Source organism: Pelodiscus sinensis, chromosome 4 (genome assembly GCF_049634645.1).
Source record: "Pelodiscus sinensis isolate JC-2024 chromosome 4, ASM4963464v1, whole genome shotgun sequence".
NCBI lineage: Eukaryota > Metazoa > Chordata > Testudines > Trionychidae > Pelodiscus > Pelodiscus sinensis.
Window position 1 is genome coordinate 31950845 of NC_134714.1, and position 25465 is coordinate 31976309.

Below are 25465 nucleotides of genomic sequence, written 5' to 3' on the forward strand. Positions count from 1 at the left end.
CAAATTTTCAAAGGCACCAGTTATCAAAATTCTTTGGTTGTGTGAATGGTTACATTAAACAGAACAAAAATAATAAAATAAATCTGGAATTAGTGGCTGTCTTTTTTTTTTTAAATCCAGTGTTACCAAAATAAATATTCATGGTTTTATAAAATGAAATATCTTTGATTTCTCTGGCTGTGACATCTCAAATGAACTTTGGCTAATTGAAAAGAACATTTCTGTCAGATAAATATATGAAGATTCTCAGTTCCATTAGTCTGATTTTGGCTAGCTAGCGAATAAACAGGGAGGCATGAGTCAAATTTTTTCTTATCTTCATAGTAAAGGTCTGGCTAACTCTCTGTCATAAGTTCTATTTCTACATAATATTCAGGGCTTTGAAAATATAAAGCGTTTGAATGCTAAACATTATTAAATGTTAAGAGTGAGATCATACTTTTCTTTTTCTAATTTAAGTTGGTAAATTAGTTGAATTTTCTCTATTTTAAGCCAGTCTGAATTGGCTGGCATTCTTAATTATTATTTGCAATGGGCAGAAAATGTGCTCCTAGCTTATAGAACTACAGTGAAGTCTCTCTGGACAAACGTTAGTTAAAAATATGCTTCTGCCAACAGCAATATGTGTAAAAATGACCTGTTCAAGGCTGCAGAGAGATCTAGTTTGAGAGTTGGAATTAGAGGCTGGGAGGCCACTAGATTGGAGTACTATAAGTAGCAACTACCAATGTCTAGAACAGAGTTGGTTAAGAATTGCAAGTGGACAAAACTAGACTCTGAAGTTATCTTTTTGTTTGGAGAGCTTTTTTTAACGGTAAAGCCATCAACAATATTAAAAAAAAACCCCATGGGTCAGAGCTTTCAATATTATAAGATTGTCTTTATGTTCGACAAAAATCTCATGATTTTATGTTGGGGTCTTCATGAGGGCTAGAAATTTTTTTTAAAGCTGAGATTCTCACATCAGATCACTCCCAGAACTGGGGCTCTAACAAAAACTGATAGTTAAGACAACTTGTAGGTTGCAATTTCTATGACACTATGTAGTCATGAAACAGGAGATAGCTCAAAATAAATGTAGAATAGAATTGTATATTATAATTGTACAAAACAGCAGTTTTTACAATTCTCTTTTATTATTCATAATTGAGAAACATAAGATAAGAGCAGTGTCATTGCTACTGGAATTTTGACTCTCCCAAATTGCACTGAGATCTGTGGGTCTTGTTGAAAAACAGTATGACCTAGGGCTCCAAAGAGGCAACCCTCTGGAGTTCAGATGAGGGGAAATGATGTGTGTTGTGTATCCATTTCCTAGAAATGTTAGTTGATGTGAAATGTCACACTGTATACAAGAGATAGGACACTTCTGCTGACCTGTTTCTAATGAGTTTGTGAAGTAAACATTTTAACAAATTGTAGTGAAAAAGATTGCTTGTAGTTCTGAAGTTTACTATTTGAAATACACAAAGCATTTAACACCTTTTTAAATTTTCTAATCTGTTTCTGTTAAGTTTCTTTCCTTCTCTTCCTTGCCTCATTTTCTTTTCCTGTTTGCCTTATTTCTTAATTCATCTGTGTGGTTTTTGGGGCTCCTTTCCCTTGCCCCCACTTTCTCCTCCTAATACTTTATTTCATCTTAGTCCTTTCTTACGTGTATCCTGCTTCCTGTGGGAGCAGAACAGTAAACTTGTAATGGGTAGCATATTTGTCAATTTCACTGTTTTGTGAAATTGCACCTGGAAATGAATAGGAACAAAGAACTCATCTTGTCAGTTTGTCTCCTTTGCTCCCATGTGGAGTGAAAGCCAAGAATAGGGGTTCCAGTGCTTCTTGTGTATCATGAACTGCTTAGTCTGCCGTAAATTAATTCTGTATTCACTTTCCACACAGATGAGATGCAAATCTTTTTCACTTATTTTGACTTTGTTTTGAACCATAACTGATGTAATTAATTGTGGAAGAGGACTGCTGTACTCAGTAAATATCTTCTGCTAAGAGAGATGATTGTGGCAGTGTGATTATGGACTCTTGATTTTGTTACCTGGAGAGGAAATAGTGTGAGTTGTAACAAGACATGTGCTTTTAAAAAACCAATGGCAGTAATAGATCTGTCTAGGTGCATCCAATCAGACATCCGAAGGAGAATTGGCTTGGCAACCTCATACATGAAGAACCTCCTTAGGGCCTAGAGCCAGAATAAGTGAAACCTATACACAAATCAGTACCTCCATATCCCTTTATATGGATCAGAAACATGTATGTCACATAAATAAGGTGTCAGGTGACTGTAAGCATTTCAAGTGGATTACCCGTGGTAACTACTGGTTACAAGATGGATTGTCTTTATTGGTAACAGGTATGCATCATTGAAATCTGATCTCAAGAGAACTGATGTTGTCTTTGGTTAACACCAGTTGGCCCTTTCTAGTCATGTTGCCTGCCTCTGAAACGGTCCCATCATTTTGAAGACTGGACTAGAGATCAGGAGATTAACCTAGCTGTAATAACTATCTGGTGCAATAAAATACTTGAGATAAAGCTGTACACCACGTGATCATGGCTGCTCAGCATTAGGGACCTCTGCTGTATAACCATGATGTTGCTGAGGAAGACATTGTGGTGACCTTGTTTCTGAAGATTTCCTACTGTTGCACTTCCAGAAACAAGTCTCCCAAGGCTCACGTTAATTTGTATCTATTATGACTCTTACATATTTTTCAGAGTCACTGCTTTCCAGTAATCAGTCTGCCTACCCCAGTTCTCTCCACATACTTACTGTAGATATTGCCTCCATGGTTACTTCCTAGATGACCATGCACATATGAGGCAGACTCAAACAATCCAGGGCTGCTCACTCAGGTGCCATGGTAAGGTAGCACTCAACAGTGCTTGTACTGAGTCAGCTCTCAAGCATGCAGCAATAACTAATCACTGAGTGGATCCTGGGTCAGATGACCTCACATTTAGGTATTTCCACAAACTCACAAAAGCTGCAGATTGGTCAGAGCAATAAAGCTTCATGGCCAGGAACCCTCCTGCTGCCTTGTAGCGCATCACACTCTAGCAACTTCCAGTCTTGCCTGAGCCCTGCCCCTGTCCCCTGCAGTAGCCTGCCTCCAGGCTCTTCACTGACCCACTCCAGCTTTGTGTCTGTCTCCTGTATGCTTCCCTCCCTCCCATGACAGATCCCTTATTTACAGCTTGGGAACTGAGAGACCACTGTGGCTCAACTCTTCAGCCTGGGCTGTCTCATGATGCTTTGCTAGTGATGCTCATGATGCTTTGCTAAGCAATAAACCCCTCCAGGTGGTGTGATTGCTCAGGGACACACCCAACCAAACTGCAGGAATGCTTTCTAAATCATTCATTAACTACATTCAGAGAAACAGTCATACATTGCACCAGCTTTGCATACCAGAAATGTAGTGTCTTATGCTGGTCAAAATCTTTTTGAATAATTCAAGCTCATTAGTTTGCTATGTCACCAAAGGATAGTGGACGTTCACCAGCCTTGGTAATCTGAACAGATTCTTCAAACACTTTAGACATCTCATTGGTAAAAGAATAAAAGATTAAAATAAGCTTATTAACTAGTATTTTGAAATACTTGGAGGAGAGGAAGGTGATTAAGAACAGTCAATTTGGATTCACCAAGGGCAAGTCATGCCTGACCAACTGAATTGCCTGATTATCGGAACAGTGCCTGACAGTATATGGTGATGCTAAAGTGTATTTTGCTCAGAGGGGCCCTGCTTACCAAACAATTCAGATTGTTCTCTGTGATTGACTTACTCTCATCAATATTTACCTTTTTGCAGGCCTGTGTCATCTGCAAAATTTATTAGCAGTGATTTTGTTTACTTTTAGGTCACTGATAAAAATAGCCTTCTCCCTTGTACTTCAGCTTTAGCTTAAAAGTCTATATCATAATTTCATCATCTCATAGCCTGGGCCTTGATGCTAGAGTCAGCTCCTGTGTGTCAGGCATGGCTGTTTAATTGCAGTGTCGACATATACTCAGTAATCTTTCTTCTGAAAGGTAGATGGAAAAACCTGGGAGGCCAATGAACTTGTCTGAAGTGCAGTTTTATTGTAAGCTCATGGCTGACTGTTCTGGTTTCCTCTTCTTGCATAAGAGAAAATTTTCACACTTCTCTTATTAAATTCCTCACATTGGCAATTGTGTGAAAGCATACATGTTACTATGCCAACAAAATTATTTCTTAATTCGTATGCAGTGTATTATGTCTTATTTCCTTTGAATAGGGCGGTTACTCAGGGAAAGTACTGGAAAAGCCTCTAAACACAATCTCTTGTAACTTTATAATTCAGGTGCTGGTACCTGATTTTCATATTGATATTGGAATGTTTATTTTAATGATATGTGAAATGAGGATATACCCATCACACTGTAAAATGAAGTGTGCCCTATGGTGTTACATACTAATCTCTTCTTTTGTATCCCAAATATTTTGAGAGTACTTTGTTTATACTTATCTAGGCCATTATAATTTTGGGATGTAAAATCCTGTTTATCAGTTAACCAGTTAAACATTGTTATCTTATGGACTGGCAGGGCTGGAGCTGCTCCACTGTGGCTGAGCTGGAACACCTCCCCACCTTCCCCACGGTGGGTGGGGGCTACTCTGGCCAGGCCAGGCCCACCATAGATGGGGGCTATTCCAGCCAGGTTGCAGTGCCTCCCATCCATGGTAGGCGCCCCGCAGGGCTGGAAGAGGCAGGAGTCTGCTGCCGCTCACCAGTTAACCATTCATGATTCTATTACAGTTTAAGCCATCAAGCGGTGGGGGAATCAGGCAGCAAAGGGTGGGGGAAGCAGGAGCTGGCTTGTAAGCCAGCTCCCCCCACCCCGCGCTGTTGCCTCTAGGCAGCAATGTGTGGGGGGAGAGGAGGCTGCTATGAAGCAGCCTCTGCCCGCGTTGGACCCAGGCTTGGGGTGCCCATGGCAGACCTTGGCCCGGGCTGGCCGTGGACAGAGGCTGCTCCAGCTGGGCAGGTAGCCAAGCTCAGTCCTGGCTCATGCCAGGTCTGGGACCTACCTCTGCTGTGGCTCTGCAATTTCAGTGTACTAAGAGCCAGGCTGCCTGTGTGTGCCTCTACATACATTTAAACTGCAGAGCCATAGGAGGAGTAGCTTCCAGACCTGGTGCGAGCCGGGACTGAGCACTTCTTCCCTTATTGGCGAATCGTGTAGTCAATGCCAATTCTGTTGACTACAGGAGTAGTGAATTACCCATCTCTTAACATCCCTAGTCTATGATATGAATTGTTTTCTGTGGAATATTTATTGGATCAGTGATTCAAGATCACTTTCTGAGTATTGTTTGTGAGCATATTGGTTTTCCCTACCTTTATTTCTTCAGATACTTTACAGGTAAATATTTACTGTATAAGAATTTTTCAGACTTTGCAACTGATGCCCTAATTTGGGAGAGTCTGCTTTTGAAAAGGTGTAATGACCTTTTTGTTTACGATTAAAGTTATTGAAATCACATAAAAATATCTTGATAATTACAGAAAATGAATACCACTGTAAAAGATTTCCTTGTTTTATAAACACAAGGAGGACTTTGTAAGCCTTACTTAGCCTTGTGAATTTCATAAAAGTGTTGAGTGCTTATGAGCCATGAAGCAAATTCTAAAAGCCTCATTAAGCTACCAGTTTTCTGCACTGGTTAACAATGGGTTCCTTGTCTTTTTACTATATCAGAAGATCTTTACTATGAGACCTTTTCATTCTAGGCTTATTTAAGAATTGAAACATTTAATTCAAGGTTATCAAATTCAGTGCATGAGGTGATTAATGTGGTTGTAACAGCTCTGGTGAATACATTGTACTGAAAGTCTTTTCTAGCCTATTTTAAAAAAGATGTAAGTGGAAAATACTGTCTCTTTTTCAGAACTCTAGTGTAACTTGTTAATCTAACTAAACCTAAAATATAGTGTCACTCGCACTGTGAAATGAAAACACTACTGAGAACTTTGGGCTCATTGTTCTAGGAGTAAATAATCAGATATCAGTGTGTATACTTAGACAAAAGCATCTACAAATTTCAGTATTGGAATAGTTTTAATGCAAGCCATTTCCCCATATTGTTGATTCCTACAGAATAGTGAAGCTTGCCTGTTCAGTACATTGGTGAGCCAACAACTCAATATTTACTAATTTTTGATAGAGTAGGTACTCTACAAGTTGGTAAGAGAATATTTTTTTCTTTATTGAAATGTATTTGAATACGTAATTGAGCAAAAGTAGTATTTTTGTGTGTTTTAAATGGGAACTGTATACCATTGATATATGGATTGAAAGATAGTCCAGAGTTGTTGCAGCTTCTGACAGGCCATATTTTGTCCTTTACCTGCCTGTCACATTTAAGGATATGATAAACTGTATTACTCACTCTGAATTTGTAGTGGCAATGTACACAGGTCTAATGTGCTAATCCAGATAGATTTTTTTTCAGCAGCCTTAATAATGTCAGATATGAGGTGCTGTTGATGGGTTTGCACAACCTAGCAAGGTTGGAAAGAACCTTTTAGAATGGTATACGAATCATAAGGCCCAGTCTTCTTACCTCTTTTGTTTAACGTGTAGGTGAAGACACCTGGGAAGCTAATAAATGCTATCAACCTCCTGATGACTGAGGAGCTCTTTCACCTTATTATCATGCCCAGATGGAGCAATTTCCTTGTTTTTTCAAAGTTTGGAAAAAATTGGAAAACCAGTTGGAACTCATTCATCCAAGATGGAGGTGCTAGTGCTGGCTGCTTGTTAACTTCTACATCAAAATAGCTGGTCACCATCTGTAATGACCTAAATATCTGGGAATTCTACCATTTCCTTCTCTGAACTATCCCATAACCTATCTGTGTTCAAATGGAAATCTTAACCTACTTCAAGTATGATGCCTGTGAGATTTGGGGTAGGGCATTCTTGGTAGCAGATGCTTGCCTCTAGAATTCTCTAACTCCAGAAAATCACCAAACACTGAGTCTGCCATATTCAGAAAGCCTTGAGAGTTGCACCTTTTGTGAAGGATTTTTTTAGTTAAAAAACAGAGGGTTGTAGGTTATTAGATCCCAATTAATGGGAAGTAGGTTTGTCTTAATCTTTGACTATAATGCGCCAATAGCGCATTTACAGGTGCTACTACAGATATTTAAATTATAAATTGAAAATAAAATAATCGCTACTTTTATAAAACTATGTTAAAACTGGGTCATAAGCCTTTGATGTATCTTTACAATGAGTTCTGCATTTAAAGTTCATATCTAAAAATAATTACCTCCACTGTGGTGTGCTTCCTCTTGTAATCTGTGTGAAATGTCAGTTGAATAGCATGGCTATGACTGTTGTGAAAACTTTTCCCTTTGACATTCTTTTTCTCTTTATAGATGATATGGCAGAACTTCTCCTTGGGGAGTCCAAACTAGAACAGTTTTTGAAGGAAAATCCTTTAAAACAAGGCTCTAGTCCCCGGGGTCCCCGGCCAAAGCTGACAGAGGTCAGGAAACATCTTACTGCAGCACTTGACAGAGGAAACTTAAAGGTATTCACAGAAGTCTGGATCGGGGGTAGAAAATTATGGTTATAGCTGGAATTTAATTGGAAAGAAATGTTTTATGAACACTTCTGAGAGCTCAGAGAATTCTCTGGTAACAGAGTTCTTGGTAAGCAGTTTTATTACTTTCAGAATAACTTCAGGATTTTGCAGTTTGATACCTTTAATTTGCTTATGGATTTTTGTTCATGCTATTTTTTCATTCTAATAGTGAAAGATAACATTTAAAAGAAAGCTGTCATTGACTTCAGGGATGTCTTATGAACAGCTTATTCACATTAACACATATAATGCACTTCAAGAAATAATAATACTTTGCAGTCCCATACCACCTTACATTTGATTATGTCAAAGTGTGACACAAACATTACTAAAATAACCTCACAACACCCATACCCCAATAAAAATCTTCTATTAAGAAAACAAAATCAGTGTAAATATTCGGTATTATAGTGAAACTGCAAATTGTCCATACTTGAAGGAAAACCATCCAGGACATTTTAGCCTTGATTCTACTTGGAGACCATTCTGGCCCACCTTTGGATATTCATCATCAAACTGCATTAGGGTTGGATGTAGAATATATATATCCTCCCTTCCAGGGACTTCACAATGCTGTCTATCCATATTTATATACTACTGTATATTACTTTGTCTCCCTCTTTCCCTTTCCCCCACCAGCAGTACTAGTTTCAGTACTTTCTCATCTTCCATTGCTAGCTTAGAGATTTTTTTCTATGCCCTCCTTAAACTCGTTTCTGAGGGTACCAGTCTTTCTTTCTTTGAATTCCTTTTTCAAGTCCTTCTTCAAGACATTGCAAAAAAATGAAGCAAATTAAACTGACACAGCTGATCAATAGTTGGGAAAGCAACTGCTTAATTATAAAAAATAAAAGTGACGTGTGGGTATATATGTTATTACCAGTCATTTTATTGGGAAATACATATTATTTCAGATCTGCATTATCTAAACACCCTTGATTCTGTATTAGGATTCTTATAAGCCAGGTGATATGCAGCTATTTAAATAACATACCCTTACCACCCAGGAATTTTAAAGTTTAACATAACAACCAATACATGAAGGTAAAGAGGAATGAAAAATCTTCCTGAAAGGCTTACACAATATGTTGAAAATTACTAGCATTTAGATAATTCTTTTTTTTTTAAGTGATTTGTCTCAGAAAAAATAGTTTTTTTTTATCTTATTCCTCTTCTTTCTAGCCAGAATTCTTACAAGAAGCCAACTTAATAATGGCCAGGTTAAACTATGTGGAAGGCGATTACAAAGAAGCTCTTAACACTTATGCCAGGGTTGAAGTTGATGACTTGCAACTTGTTGCAGTGCCGCCTTATAGACTGAGGATGATTGCTGAAGCACATTCTACCAAAGGTAAGGTTGCATGTATGTCTTTATTTATTGTGGTTGATTCTTTCAAATACAATATTTTTACTTTCATTACTTTCAACTGAAGGAAAACTTGTTCATGTTATATAAATTGACACTGAGCTTAGATATCAAGGTGATAGGTGCCTTAGAAATATCTGAAAGAAACGTTCATTGCTTTTAATTCATTTGAGTACATGCAAGGCTAGCAGGACTGTTATTTCTGTTAACATTTCTATTCTAGTCCTTCCCCCTCCACACACCCACCCAAAGCACATCTGTTAAGTATTTATATCTTAATTGTTAATGCTCCTTCTGGTAAATATATTAGTAATTTTTCAGCACAGATTCAAATATTAAATTGCACCCTCTAGCTAAATGTTGCATTGGTCTCAAATGTTTATTTCCTGTGATTAAAACAGCGCCTGCTATTATTATAATTAAAAATAATTAGACAATATGTTTTCTCCTCTTAGTTTATTTTGTGCATTTAACAGTTCTTTATGTATAGTCAGTTTGACTGTTTCCCTTGAAGAATCAGTCACTTTTTTGTTTAAATCTTTCACACATCCTGCTACTATTAGATCAGTAACCAGCTTTTTATCAGCTATACCTGGTTAGGGGCTTACAGTTTTGTCAGATATTGGTGCTGTTATGCCTGTGATGGGGTGGACTAGGCCCCAACATACCTGCTTGGAGGCCTGGCCGTACCCTGCCCCAGCGACAGGAGCAGAAGAGAGGTCCTTCAAGCAGAATAGAGTGGCAGCCCCTGCTGAGGCCAATCATGGTGCAGCAGGCCTTTATAAAAGAAGCTGCTGAGAGAGGGACTGTCAGTTCCTTGCTGGAGTTCAACCCAGGTAGACCTAGCTGACTGGGAGAACAGCAGCATTCTGGACAGCTCTGAGTGGGAGCTGGACTGCAGACCTCGTCAGAACCAGGTCCAGCGGCAAAGACTAGCCAGTAAGCCAACAACAACAACTCTTTGCAGAACCTCAGACAGGGAGGACTTGACCACAAGGACCAAGAGAAAGGGCTGGACAGAGCAGCTTTCTGGGGAAGTGGCCCAGGGAATGTGACAGCAACTGACCTCTTTGACACTCAGCTGGTAACTGCTATTTACATGGTCCCTGTGCCGGGACACAGAGGAGTGGGTGGGCTTGGGTCCCCCCCAATCCTCAGCAGCCATAACAGGGGGTAAGAAGAAGTCTGGTTGCAGGCAATATACCAGATACTTCCTCTCATGCAACAGGGTAGAGAGACTGCAAGACTCTCCTAGGCGGAGCCCATTACAATGCATTTGTTACCTAACAATTATTGTAATGTAGTTTCTTGGGGGTTACATCTTAAAACCATTCAGAAACTGAAACAGGTGCAAAATGTTGCAACTCACTTTTTGACTGGGTGGTATCACTGAAATATATCTGCACTAGCAATCATTTAATCAGAGTTGCCCATGATTTACATAGGCCCCAGTCCATTTTTATCTGTCTGAGGCAGGGGTGGGCAAACTTTTTGGCCAGAGGGACACATTGGGGCTCAGCCATTGTACGGAGTGCTGGGCAGGGAAGGCCGGGGAACCCTGTGCTTCCCCAAACAGCCAGGCATTTTCTGGCCCCTGGTCCTGCCTACCTCTCCAAATCCCCAGATCCTATCCAACCCCCAATTCTGTTCTCCACCCCGATTGTTCCCTGGAGACTCCCAGATGCTATTCAACCCTGCCTGCTTCCTATCCCCTGACTGCCTCCTATCCAGCTCCCTCTACTGTCCCCCTCCCTGGGTCTCCCACCCCATATCCAACCATCACTTCCCAGCCCATGTCTGCTTCACAAAGAGCACTGGGGCAGGTGGTGTGGCGAGTGTGCTGCCCTGGCATTAGTGCTGAGGTTATGGAGAAGCAGGGACAGACTGGGAGGGGCTGAGGGCTAGCCTCCCTGCTAGACAGAAGGATCTGATGGCCTGGATGTGTCCCGTGGCTCCCTGGACTGACCTAAGATATCACACCTCTGCATATTATACATGCTGAGAGAGCTGCAGCAGTTAGTAGAAATGCTCTAGCTCAGGGGTCAGCAACCTTTCAGAGGTGGAGTGCTGAGATTTGACTTACTCACCTCTATGTACGGATCTGAGTGCTGGCAATAGTTTTTAAAGTCAATAATAGTCCTACTTGCAGCAGCTTCATTATTAATAAATAAATAAAGATGCAGCTCTTATCTTTTAGTTCGATCCTTGGCTTTGCTTTGCCTTGCTCAGTTCTCTGATCTCAGGCCCATAGTTGAATACTTTAAGCAGCACACAAGCCTCTGAGCATTCATTCGTTAACAGGCTCCAGGATGAACAAAGAACAGTTTTCATATGTGAAAATATCTTTTCATAGAGGTATGTAGCTCCAAAGGCTGAGAGCAGTGAAAATGCCACTTGAAATCAGTCAGATTTCATAGGCAGGGAATTCCAACAGGCCATGATAGAGACCCCGTGATCTGTCTCGGTAGCCTTAAGTGTATGGTGCAGATCACTATACTTCGAGGCCAGTATGTCTGAGCATTGGAATGCAATGAGCTTTATTTCGAAATCCTCAACACCCATCCACTGAAACACTGTTGAATCCATGTCGCTGGCAGCAAAGTTGTATGGTTTGATTAGAAAGGAAAACGCCAGGCCAAAACGCTGGAAATCTTGAAATCTGACAGAAATTTCTGATGAGAGTTCTTGCATGTACATTTTAATTTGAGCAACACCGACCGTGCATTGTTTCAGTAGTTCTTTAAGATGTTGGAAATAGCAGAAAGTTAAGGTGTCAAAGTCCCCCCCAAAAAGGCAAGTTTTTGCCAAAAATGCCTTCCATGTTTCAGAAAGACCCATAACAGTTTGGACTACACCTTGCAGATAGAGGTTGAGTTAGTTTAGATGCATGGTGACATCAGTTAGAAACATTAGTTTCATGAGCCGTTTGTCATCAGCTTGTCTGGGGTAGTTTTGACCTTTTTCTGACAAAAAGATCTTGATTGTATCAAGACAGTCCACAAAGTATGTCAAAAACCCTCCCACAACTGAACCAACTAATACTGCTATGAAGCGGAATGTCCTTGTATTCACTGTCCATTCCTCAAGCAAGGCTTGAAACTGCCGATGTGTCAAGGCAGATTGAGCAACAAGAAAATTCATGATCTTCACGACTGTGGTGGTCATATTATTAAACTCAGAGTTAGAAATCTTAGCACAAAAATTTTCTTGGTGAATAATATAATGAAAATTTACTGTTGGGTGACCAATGTGATCCTCAATGATCCTTACAAATCCCTTCAGTTTTCGGATCATAGCAGTGACACCATAAGTTGTCTCAGAAAATATTTTTGTGATGTCAATTCCTCTTTTCTCAAAATGAGTAACGAACATCTTCACTATATCTTCCCCTGTTGTGCCATGCATGGGTTTTAAGCAGCATAGCTCTTCTCGAACTTTGTCAGAGGCACAGTATCTCACAAGAACTACTAACCATGGTACATCATTTATGTCCACACATTCATCAAGCACAACACTAAATACCACTGTATCTTTGAATGCCATTGTCTATTGTTTGTTAATGTTTTTTGCCATTTCACCTATGTGCCTCGCCACTGAACCACAGACAAAAGCAGGTCTTTTTTTTTCTGGAGGGGATTGTATCTTTATTGAGCAAGCCATTGAAGAAAACATCTGAACAACTGAAAAAAGCCTCTTTTTTATATAATCTCAGTCTGGAAATGGCTTTCCATGTTTTGCAACAAAATGTGCGATATTGTAACCTCTCTGTGGCTTGCTTTTTAAGTACAGAAAAGTTAGTGAAGACACTGCTTTGCTTTTCATACCTTGCGATGGCCCATTTGATTGACTCAGCCTTGTCTGCCGTATTCTTGAAGTATTTCTTATGTTTGTCTGAAAATGCCATTGGACACTTAATGTGCAGCAAACAACACTGTCACAACATAGAGCGCAAACAGTATGATCTTTTATGCTGAACAAATCCATATTCATCTGTCCAAGAAGTCTGAAATGAGTGAACATCTAACTTTGCTTTCTTAGGAACTGCCATTAGTTGCTGAGAATCAATTCTTCCTGCTGTCAGGATCTCTGTAATTTGTTTTTAATTTACTATTTTGATGGCTTTGCTTCTTTCCTCCCTCTGGCTTCAGCTGCCTCAGAATAATATGAGGCTAGTGCACATGGGGGAAGCAGGAAACTGTCAAAGAGCAATAGTTTTCCCAGTCAACACTATGCATATGCAAAGAGCAATAGTTTTTTCAGGCTATGCAATACAGGCAGTCCCCGACTTACGTGGATCCGACTTACGTCGGATCCCTAGATACGAACGGGGTGAAGCAACTCCCGCACATGCGCAGCAGCATTCCCGGGGCTCACTCACCTGGGTCCTAGGATCCTCCTTCTCCTCGGGCCGGCTCCGACTGGGGTCCCGCAGAGCTGCCGGGCAGAGGAAAAGTGCCTCCCCACGCCCGCTGCCCCCCGCAACCCCCTGCCAGCAACAGGCTGCCCCCTCCCCTGAGCAACAGGCTGCCGAACAGACAAAAGCAGCCTCTCTGCCCCTCCTCTCCTCTATACATGCCAGGCTCCCGGAGCGCAGCAGCGTCCCCGGGGCTCGCTCACCTGGGTCCTAGAATCCACCTCCTCCTGCTCTTCGGCCGGCTCCAACTGGCCTCTGCCTGCAGCAGCTGGCCACAGGGACAGGGATCCCGCAGAGATGCCGGGCAGAGGAAAAGTGCCTCCCCACGCCCGCTGTCCCCCCCCCCCCCCCCCCCCGGCCTCGCATCCTGCACGCCTCCCCCCTCCCCCCCTGCCAGCAACAGGCTGCCCCCTCCCCTGAGCAACAGGCTGCCGAACAGCAGACAAAAGCAGCCTCTCCGCCCCTCCTCCCCCTATACATGCTGGGCTCCCTGGGCAAACAAAGACTCCACCAAAACAAACAAAGTGCTGGCCTCATTGTGTTAGCAAAAAAAGGACCCTCCTCCTAGAACCCTGGGTGGTGTGTGGAAATAAAGCTATTAGCTCAAAGCATGGTGCAGAGCTGTTTGGTATTTGATGAGTTACTCCTTTAGTCCTGAGTTTGTCACAGGGACAGAAATAGATGTGAAATCTTCTGAACAGGGGAACAGACAGCAAAACAAACATTAGAGGGGAGTTAACCTTTCCCTATGCTATCCAAAACTAAAAAAAAATGTTTGGCTAGAGTTTCCCCTACAATATGTACCAGTTCCGACTTACATACAAATTCAACTTAAGAACAAACCTACAGTCCCTATCTTGTACGTAACCCGGGGACTGCCTGTACATAGCCCAACCCTGGCTTCAACCCTCAATGGCAGCAACTTGCCCACCCGCGGCTGCAACAACCCCCCCAGTAGTCTCCAGGCTGCCTGTGGCTTCAATATCTCCCCCTTTGATTCCCAGGCCTCCCGCAGCTTCACCACTCCCCTTCGGTTCCCAGGCCACCTACGGCTTCAACATCCTTGGTCCTCAACCCACCTGCCTGCAACTTGAATGTGCCGTGGTGGCAACTCGCCTGGCTGCCATGTGTTCTTGGTCTGAATTGCCATCTGCCCATGATGTGGCCTCAGCCTCAGTGGCAACTTGCCCCCAACATAGTTCTGGCCACCTGAGGCTTCAACACCCCCTTCTCTCCCTCCCCCCCCCCATTTCCCCTCGCTGCAGTCCCAAGGCCACCTACGGCTTCAACACTCCTTCCTTTAGTCCCCAGGCCATCTGAGGCTTCAACACCACTCCCCTTTGGTCTCCAGGCCAACATCAGCCTCAACACCTCCCTTCTGGTCCCCAGGCTGCCCACAGCTTCAACACCCCCTTCGGGTCCTCAACCCTCTCCCCGACACAGCCCTGGGCCATCCCCGTCAGCAGGAGCAGCCACGACACTCACCTTCCAGGAGTAGGAGGAAAGTAGATTTTTTTGTGCATTGTCATGTAGGCGCGCGCATTGAAGGAACAGTGATACAGGCTCCCAGCTGCTGGGAAGAGGAGGAGCAGGGCTGATTTCCCACCTCAAGTGCCATGGAAAATCGGCTCATGTGCCACTTGTGGCACGTGTGCCAGGGGTTGCCAACCCCTGGTCTCGCTGGATCCCCCTGGCATGGGGACTCATTTGAAACACTAACTGTATTATTTTAAATTCCTTTTTAAAAAATAACAATATCCAGTTGACAATGTTCCTTTACAATGAGGTTAGTGACATTTTGTACAAGTGAAGCTTGTTTCATATGAGTATCTTAAAGCCCTTTAACAATCAGTTATCACAACTGAGTAGATAGAATATTTTCCATGTTTTGCAAATTACAGGGCACATTACAGATGTAAAATTACTTATGTATTGTTGCACAGATACTAGCAGAGCCATGAATAGAACTTAGGAGTTTTAATTCACAATCTCTTTTGCTAATCATTAATGTGTCGAGCATAAATTTGGTTACTACATAATCATAATAAACTGGTATGAAGGATAGGATTTTCTTGTGCTGTGAGATTTTATTTTGGGTCTATACTTATGTGGAGATTTTTTATAAATGTATCCACTATGGATGTTAAAGTGTAACCATGTAAATGGTTAACCAATGAGCCCAGAGTCATCCATTAATGTTCATGATTACATGCAGACGCCCACTGTGCACAGGGAGCTGGCTTAAAGGCTGGATCCCAGCTTGCATAGGTTCCTGGGGAGCCGCCCACCATCCTACGCTGCTGCCTTTAATATAGAGGTGGCAGGTGGGAGTGGTACATGTGGGGAGACAGTTTAAAGCCAGCTTCCAGGGAGCCTACTGTTGCCCTGCATGTAACTGTAACCGCTGAAATTTTCGGTGGTTACATGGTTACTTAATTACATGCATTTTAACATCCCTGGTATCCAAAAATGCAAATGATTTGTCTTAATTTTCCTTTCTGCGTTGCATATCAGTGAAAGTTGTAATTCTGGTGTTGTGTCAAAGGATGGCAGTGCCACTTCATTTGAGAAGCCTCTTTTACAAGCTATGTGCGCACACAGCTTGTAGCTGGGTCAGTGTTTTGAGAAGGTAGCAGTTTGTGGCATAGTTTATGGAATTCACTGTGTTGGATGATTTTTGCTTGACTCGTGTTTTAGACTTGGTTTTTGGAATGCATTTAAAATGTCTTTTTTTTGGCTAGATGAATGCACAGTGTCATAAGTTGTATTTGCTGCCTTTTAGAAGATGGTTTAATTGTATTTGCTGACAACGATCAAAAATATTTCTAACAGTCTCAAAATGGGCAGTTTTCTACCACCTGGGTGAATGAGTATCAGGTGTGCTCTAGACAAAGGTGAGGGAAATAGCATCCTTGATTCCTATGAGAGAGAAAAAAAATAATCATTGCAATAGCTGGATTAAAGGAAGTGATAGGGAATTCAGGATACTCTTAAAACAAAATCTTAAAACGTATATTGGATTTTCATCAAATCAAAAACATGATAGCATAATGAAGCCATCAATTGCTTCTCTTGGTTCCCCTTTATTTTCTTTGTTGAGTCTGTCTTATAGCAAAAGGCTTCTGGGTGCACGTCTGGCTCTGTCAATCTGTTTCCTCGCTTCCTCAGGTGGGTATTGTAGTTTCAAGACTGGTTGGTGTAGCTCTTGTAGGTGTTTGTCTCTGTCTGAAGGGTTGGAGCATTCTTGAAACCACAATATCCAACTGAGGAAGTGAGGAAACAGATTGACAGAGCCATATATGCGCCTAGAAGCTTCCTACTGCAAGACAGGCCCAACAAAGAAAATAACAGAACACCGCTGGCCATCACCTACAGTCCCCAGCTAAAACCTCTCCGACGCATCATCAGTGATCTACAACCCATCCTGGACAATAATCTCTCACTCTCACAGACCTCGGGAGGCAGGCCAGTCCTCGCCCACAGACAACCCGCCAACCTGAAGCAAATTATTACCAGCAACTATACGCCGCATCACAGCAACTTTGGAACCAATCTCTGCAATTAACCTCACTGCCAACTCTGCCCACATATCTACACCAGCGACACCATCACAGGACCTAACCACATCATCCACACCATCACGGGCTCATTCACTTGCACATCTACTAATGTAATATATGCCATTATGTGCCAGCAATGCCCATCTACCATATACGTCGGCCAAACTGGACAGTACCTATATAAAAGAATAAAGGGACACAAATCAGATATCAGGAATGGTAATGTACAAAAACCCGTAGAACACTTCAGTCTCCCTGGACATACAGTAGCAGATTTAAAAGTAGTCATCCTACAACAAAAAAACTTTAAAAACAGACTTCAAAGAGAAACTGCAGAGCTACAATTCATCTGCAGATTTGACACTATTAGTTTAGGATTAAACAAAGACTGTGAATGGCTAGCCAACTACAAAAGCAGTTTCTCAACTCTTGGTATTCACGCCTCCACATCAGCTGCTAGAAGTGGGTCTCATCCTCCCTAAGGCTACGTCTACATTGGCCCCTTTTCCGGAAGGGGCATGTTAATTTCACAGGTCGTAATAGGGAAATCTGCGGGGGATTTAAATATCCCCCGCGGCATTTAAATAAAAATGTCCGCCGCTTTTTTCCGGCTTTTAGAAAAGCCGGAAAAGAGCGTCTACACTGGCCCCGATCCTCCGGAAAAAGCGCCCTTTTCCGGAGGATCTTATTCCTACTTATTCAAAGTAGGAATAAGATCCTCCGGAAAAGGGCGCTTTTTCCGGAGGATCGGGGCCAGTGTAGACGCTCTTTTCCGGCTTTTCTAAAAGCCGGAAAAAAGCGGCGGACATTTTTATTTAAATGCCGTGGGGGATATTTAAATCCCCCACGCATTTCCCTATTACGATAGCTGAAATTAACATGCCCCTTCCGGAAAAGGGGCCAGTGTAGACGTAGCCAAACTGAATTAACCTCTTTATCTCTAACCTTACTCTTCATTGGAACTCTTTTTTATGACTGTATATTTATATCTGGAATTTCCACTACATGCATCTGACGAAGTGGGTCTTTTCCCACAAAAGCTTATGCTCCAATATATCTGTTAGTTTATAAGGTGCCACAGGACTTCTCGTTGTTCTTGCAGATTCAGACTAAGACGGCTAACCATCTGATACTTGTTACCAGTTGCAGTAGAGGCTCTTCACTCCCAGAGTGTGCTAAAAGGTTGAGAAATCTGAAAAGGTTGAAGAGAGAAGGAAAAAGCAGAAAAAAAACTCTGAGTCCTCTGACACGTCTTCTTCCTCCTTCTTTTCCATTGAGGAAGATGAGCTCTAGACCAAATGTCCATAATCATGGGAGACACTGGGAGGAAAAGAAATTATCAGTAAGAATTTTTCTGTTGTTACTTTAGTTGTGGAAAGGACCCAGATAGCTTCATAGAATATTAAAACTGGAAGGTACCTTGCGAGATCATCAAGTCCAGGTCCATGCCCTCACAGCAGGACCAAGCATAGTCTGATCATCCCTGATAGATGTCTATCCAAACTGCGCTTAAATATCTCCAGTGATGGAGATTCCACAACCTCCCTATGCAGTTTATTCCAGTGTTTAACCACTTTGAGAGTTAGAAAGATTTTCCTAATGTCCAACCTAAACCTCCCTTGCTGCAGTTTAAGCCCATTGCTTCTTGTCCTATCCTCAGGCCAAGGAGAACAATTTCCTCCTCTCCTCCCTTGTAGATCTGTGAATACCGCTATCATGTCCCCTCTCAGTCCTATCTTTTCAAACTAAATAAGCCCAATTTCTTCAGCCTTCCCTCATAGTTCATGTTTTCTAGCCCTTTCAATCATTTTTATTGTTCCTTTCTGGACCTTGTCCAATTTCTCCACATCTTTCTTGACATGCTCCCACTGGTACCCTGTCCCCTGCTGCGGAACCCTGTCTCCACTGGCACCGTGCCTCCTGCTGCAGAGCCCTTCCCCAGTACCCACTTGCACCCTTCCCCAGTACCATGTCCCCTGCTCCCACCAGCACAGTTGGGACCACATTAGTGAGGCTTGGGGTGGGGTTTTGGAGGAGTTATTTTTTTCATCCCTCTTGTGTGGCCCTAGCTGACTTTTCTGTGGGTCAGTGACCCCTGACTCAAAACAGGTTCCCTGCCCTTCTCATAAATAAAGACGATGCAGAAACCTTTTGTGTTTGACACAGTATTTTATTTAAAAATGAATCCTGGACAGCAAACCCCCAATTGGGGCCAAGCCCCCATCTGGTCACAGCATCATAACACTCCTGCACTCCTCCCCCCCAGACCCTAGATCTGAACCTATCATACACTGGACCCCCCTCATATAGCCTAACCCAAATTTCTGCTCCCTCACATCCACACGTCTGTGGCTTGCTTAGTACCCCAACCCTCCATCAGACGCCAACACTCCTGAGCCTGGAGCCCCCTCCCCGAGCCAGAATCCCCTTCTCCACCACCTCCTGGATCCAAATCTCCTCCCAGAGCTTGCACCTCTCACCCCTTCCCGCCCCCAAATCCCTCATTCCCACCCCAGAGCTCTCACATTTTGTCTCAACCCAGTGGGGGTACGGCTAGACTCCAGGAGTTTTTCCGGGATTCCAGAGATATCCCGGAAAAACTTCCACATCCAGGGATGCATTTGTTCTTCCGCTTCTTTTAGTGGAAGAGCAAACATCCTATTTCAGTAACCCCTGTATTCCTCATTCTACAAGGAATAAGGGGGCTTCTGAAAGAAAGGGTTTTTCTGACATTTGGTCCTGTCTACACAGGCCAAATGTTGGAAAATCCTCTTCCTACAGAAGAATTGGGGAAAAAAAAGTGGCAGTGTAGCATGTATAAGGGCTGGAGATAGGAAGTGATGGAGAGGAGGAGAATAGAGAGGGCGGGGCTTCAAGGAAGGGGTGGGGTTTTGCAGGAAGGATTGGGTGGTAGATCTTGGCTTGTTCTGACATTTAAAAAGTGATCTTGGGTATAAAAAGGTTGGAGACCACTGCTCTATGCCAATATCTAAATCAGTGATGAAGATATTAAACAGAACTGATCTCAAAACAGACCCCTGTGAAACCCCTCTTATTATGCCCTTCCAGCATAACTGTGAACAATTAATAACTACTCTCTGAGAATGATTATCCATTGTTGAGCGTAGCAAGCAGCGGGCACAGACCTCTATGTAAATCTAAAAATTCCGAAGCAAAACACTTCTCTGCACACAGTTCTTCTGCTGGAGAGAGAATAAGAGGACAGGAATGTGACAAATATTAGTCACATTGCTTAATGTGCACCTATTGGAAGGTGTTCAGAGACTGGTGCTGCGCTCAGTAGAGGAGCCCATACAGAATAAAATGGAAAAGATGTTTCTTTTAACCTCCATGTAATTTATTTACTAACAGTAAATGCCATACTCTACAGTCATGGTACCCCATTTGAGTCCTCTTACAGTCATGTACCTCCTCAGCTAGAGATAAAAGCGCTACAGTGCTCTAAGTTGTGCTTTTTTTGAGGGTTAAGAGGCAAGCTGATCTCTTCCTTATGTAACATTAATTTTCGGGCTCTCCTTAAAAGTCCAGTGCAGCTGGCAGATTTTTTTTCTATAATTTTAATGACGGAACTATTCGTAATTGAGGACTGTGGGGGTGTAAAGACAGTGAATCTTCAAATTTGAGATAAAGGAAAAAAGTCAAGATTATCTGATACAGGCAATTGTATTTAAACACTTTTAAATGAACTTTTGCGATGTGTTTTGATACCCAATTTTTCAGGGAGTGTTTTCCGACACTTGTTCTATGAAAACTCATGTAAGAGCTTCTCTTTTCAGGAATGTAAAGTCATATTTTACAGTGACAAATTATGCCATACTTCATATTGCTTAGATCCTAGGTTCCTTGGGGCAAGAATTGTCTTCCTTGGTGTTCTACAGAGCACTAACACTCTGGGTGCTCCACAAGCAAATCTGAGAACAAAATTTCTTCCACTATTAATGTGGCTATTTAAGTTCCATCCCAAATATCAGTCTACCCTTCCTGAAAAACAGTACTCTCAATCAAGTATTGATGTTCCATTGCATTTCCCTATACATCCAAGTTTTCAACCATGATACATCAAACTCTAATAGCACAACTGAGCCCAAACTTGAAGGGAGACCACTAACTCTCAGGGCAAAAATGATTTTCACCTTATTTTCTCATTATTATTTTCTTCCAGATGTTTGCAGAGGTAATTAAGGAATTCATCTGCAAACATCTGGAAGAAAATAAGGTGATAGGTAACAGTCAGCATGGATTTGTAAATAACAAATCATGTCCAACCAATCTGATAACTTTCTTTGAAAGGATAACAAGTCTTGTGGATAAGGGAGAAGTGGTGGACGTGGTATACCTAGACTTTTGTAAGGCATTTGATATGGTCTAACACGATCTTCAAATGTATAAACTAGGCAAATACAACTTAGATGGGACTACTATATGGTGGGTGAATAACTGGCTGGATAACTATTCTCAGAGAGTAGTTATTAATGGTCCATAGTCATGTTGGAAGGGCATAACAAGTGGTGTTCTGCAAGGACAAATGCAAAGTACTCCACTTAGGAAGGAAAAATCAGTTTCATACATACAGAATTGGAAGTGACTATCCAGGAAGGAGTACTGCAGAAAGGAATCTAGGGGTCATACTGGACCACTTCTCAAATGGCATTTATTTGATACTTGTTATCTTGCTGTCTTTCTATCTTATATTGTGCGGTTGCTTGCAACCTGCTGTCCATTGCCAGTCTCACTTATGGCTCCATGACAAGGCCACGATGGGACCTTGCGGCCTGTAAAATGTTTGTTGGGCTGGTCATAAATGTTGTCTTTGTTATCCTGGAAAAATAACAGAATACTGTTAGCAGAATATTGTTATCAGAATACTGCTTCAGATTACAACTGGTTGGAAAAAATCAGAAGAAAATTTTTCAAAATTGAAGTGACATGCCAAATGGTTTTTTTGTTTTGTTTTTTGGGTTTTTTTTCCCCCTAAAGCTCAGGCAGACACCAGGCAAGATTCTTTTGGAAATGTGCCCATTTTTTGCCTTCTCATCTACTTGGTTTCTTGCAGCCTTGCAGACTGTCTTGAAGTTGGGGACCCTAGTGCTTTCTGTGTTCCTGGGTGTGGAGCAGCCCACCATGTGCACTACCCTGGACCTCGCATTCTGTTCGCTATTCCGGGGACTTTTGAAACATTTGGTTTTCATTCCAAATCACAATGATACCAGATTTCAATTTATGAAAATAATCCACAAAATAGAATAACATTTCTCTGCCATCTCTGCTTCAAATGTTATAGGAGTGCTTTTTACGTATGCCAGAAATTATGGTTCTGAAAAGATATAGAGAAGATACATGCCCACAGCTCCTTTGATTTTTATGTTTGCATGTGTAACTTTTTAATTTCTGTAAGAATTGAATTGTAATAATCAGTGTAAATTTTGTACCAGGTATTTTTATGAGGTTATTTAGAGTTATAACTAAACAGCATGTAGTTGTCATTATTAGCATTAATTTGCCATTGCAGTTAGTTTTTCTGTTTTGTGCTTCAAACTTTGGCAGTTCTGAAATGTTGTGACATTGAGCACATTTATAGATCATTCAGATTCTTACTTTATTCCTCCTTGTTTTACAGTGTTCATATATTCTGTGCTGTTCATCTGAGTGATGACTAGAGTATATATAGTAGTTAAAGCATTAGCAAGCCACAGTTTTGATGATAATTGTAGGATTATTTTGATTAAATGAACCAGTTGAGTAGCAAGAAGAGATATGACATGTTTGGTAAAATTCAAAAACTGATATGAACTTTGCAACCTTTTTTAAGTTTTATTCTTAATTGGAATAAGAAATGGTTCCAACTAATTCTCCTTGATAAACTGCTTCTGAGGCTCAATCTTCGAAGTTCTCAAACTTCAATTTAAAAAATATTTTAAGTAGTTTTTATCATTTTAATATTTATTTTTCATTCAGACCCTTTTATAGGTTTAAAATTGCATTTATTTAAATATTTATGTTATTTGACAAGCACTATATATCTGAGGGGTAGCCGTATTAGTCTGAATCTGCAAAAGCGGTGAGGAGTCCTGTGGCACCTTAGTCTATAAGGTGCCACAGGACTCCTCACCACTATATATCTGTTATAAAACCTCCAGCAGTTCCATTTGAACTACAAGCCAACACAACTTATTTGTACTTTCTTGGTATATTTGGCATCAGTTAGTTACATTATCTCAACTATAGGAAAGAACCAGTGTTTGATTAGTTTATGTTCCCTCTGCTGGCTGGTCTTGTATCATGGAAGTAGAAGTATTAGAGTCACTCATAAATACACTAATGTCATATTTGCAGGCAGTGGTGGATTTAAAATGAAATTGTAGTTGGCAACAATTGTGGTTTCTTTGTATTTTCATAATTGCATTTAATGATTAGATGTCAGCATGATAGGCATGTTATAAAAAATACCTTGAATTGTTGTTTGCCATGCTGGGGACTTGCCAGTGTAGTCCAGGGGGCATATGAGCTGAGGTGATAAAGGAACAGTGAGGCGTGGGAACCTGCCTGGCCATGTATCCAGGCCAATAATTCATTATAACAAACATTTGGCTTTAAACATATATCTGTAGGTAGATCTTTGAAATTTGCCTTCTCGGTCTCCAGCAAAGCAGTACCCAGTATAGGTAGCCATAGGAGCAGCTAATATGCTCTAAAGAGTCAGCTCTTACAGCATACAACTCAGTTGTGACAACATATGTTACTGGCCATATTACATAATGGGGTTAAAACAAGAAAAACCTCAAATTAATACAAATAAGAGAGGAAACAGAATGAGATGAAGAAAGGAGAGAGAGTGTGAAGTAAAGTACTTTTGATGAGAACAGTAGAGATAAGCTAACTGTGCCAGGTTATGACTTCAGGAAATATGGGGAGTTGGGGTCCACCTTCCAATGTATGGTAAGTAGGGAAGCCAGAAACAGAGAACTGCCGCTTATATACTGTATAACTGTCACTGCCATTTTAAGATTAGTTTAATTTTGGATCCTAAGTATCCATTTAATTTGTTTTAATTTACAGGCAGTCCCCGGGTTACATGGATCCGACTTACATCGGATCCCTACTTACAAATGGGGTGAGGCAACCCCGCACTAGCTGCTTCCCCCCAGCAGACCAGGGAGACGCGAAGCTAGCGCCCCCCCCCCCCCCCCCCCAGCAGACCAGGGAGATGCGGAGCGGCTTTTCTCAGCAGACATCTCAGCTTGAGAATAAAGGGCTGAGGGAAGTGAGGTGTGGGAGAATAAAACTGAGCTCTGGAGAAATGTTTGGCTAGAGTTTCCCCTACAATATGTACCAGTTCCGACTTGCATACAAATTCATCTTAAGAACAAACCTCCAGTCCCTATCTTGTACGTAACCCGGGGACTGCCTGTACTTTCTTAAGTAAATCATTTTAATCAGAAATGCCTATGATTAAAATGACTAACATACTGGGGAGGAAGAGGGAAGTTGATAAATGACTTGACACAAATTATGGTGTCTTAAATGAAACAAACTTTATGAATCCATAACAGAGTAGTTGAAGACCTTGAGCTGGTTTCATTTAGAGGGTTTGTTCCAATGTCTTCTGAGCTCTGAACTTTGCTTGCATCTTATTCCCTGTAATTGGCAAGGAAATTGAGGCAGGCAAGATGGCAAAGTTAGGATGAAAGAAAGTAATGCTTTTATTCATAGTGATTACACATGCTGAGAGCTCTACAGTGAAGTCTCCCTGCTCCCGGAGAGGAGGCTTCGGAAGCTGCTTCTCCAGGAGCGGGGCCAGTAGGGTCTGTTAGCCCTACTCTGAAGAAGGAGGCTTCTGTGCGGCAGCAAAGCCTTCGCCCAGGGAGCAGGGCTGGCATGGAAGCCGCCTTCCCGGGATCATGGCCAACAAGGACTGCTGGCCCTGCTCCTGGGGTGACTTTGCTGCAGGCTTTGCAGCTGATTCCCCGGGAGCGGGGCTGGCAGCCTCTGCCAGCCCTGCTCCCGGGAAGCCAGCATGTAATCAGTGGTGTGCCACCCTGGCCAGGCCCTCCACGACAGGCTGGAGTAGCCCTTGCCTGTGGCGGGGGAGTGGAGGCAGGCCAGGCCCCCATGGACACAGGCTATTCTAGTAGACCCTGCAGGGCTGAGGCAACCCTTACCAGTTGACTGGAACCGGTAAACCTGCTGGTTACGTGTCTACTTTCGAGCTACGCAGAGCTCTTCTTCAGGCCACTGGTTAGGCTTTTTTCTGGCTGGAGACCAGGCTCTATGATCCTGCGAGGTGGGAAGATTCCAGAGCTTGAGCTGCAGCGGGAACCAGAATGTTTACACCTCATTTAAACAGTCCCACTGCCCAAGCCCTGCAAGCCCAGATTATCTGGCATGTGCAAAGTATGGGTATTTAATTTCATTATAGACATACACTCTTTCACCAATAGATGTTGGTCCAGTAAAAGACATTACTTCACTCTCAGTG

The 25465-nt window shown here is 42.1% G+C and overlaps 1 protein-coding gene across 5 annotated transcripts in view; it reads left to right on the plus strand.

Annotated features, from left to right (window-relative positions):
• Window positions 1-25465, plus strand: part of TTC7B (tetratricopeptide repeat domain 7B) — a 256223-nt gene that overhangs the window by 6913 nt on the left and 223845 nt on the right. For 2 of the 5 annotated variants that reach the window (XM_075926715.1, XM_075926717.1), the window contains 3 exons: window positions 6620-6776; window positions 7420-7574; window positions 8811-8979. In XM_075926715.1, coding sequence (XP_075782830.1) covers window positions 6620-6776; window positions 7420-7574; window positions 8811-8979 — 481 coding nt within the window. Of the gene's footprint in view, window positions 1-6619; window positions 6777-7419; window positions 7575-8810; window positions 8980-25465 lie in introns of those variants that run through there. The other 3 variants (XM_075926716.1, XM_014573264.3, XM_006122352.4) reach the window with 2 other exon arrangements.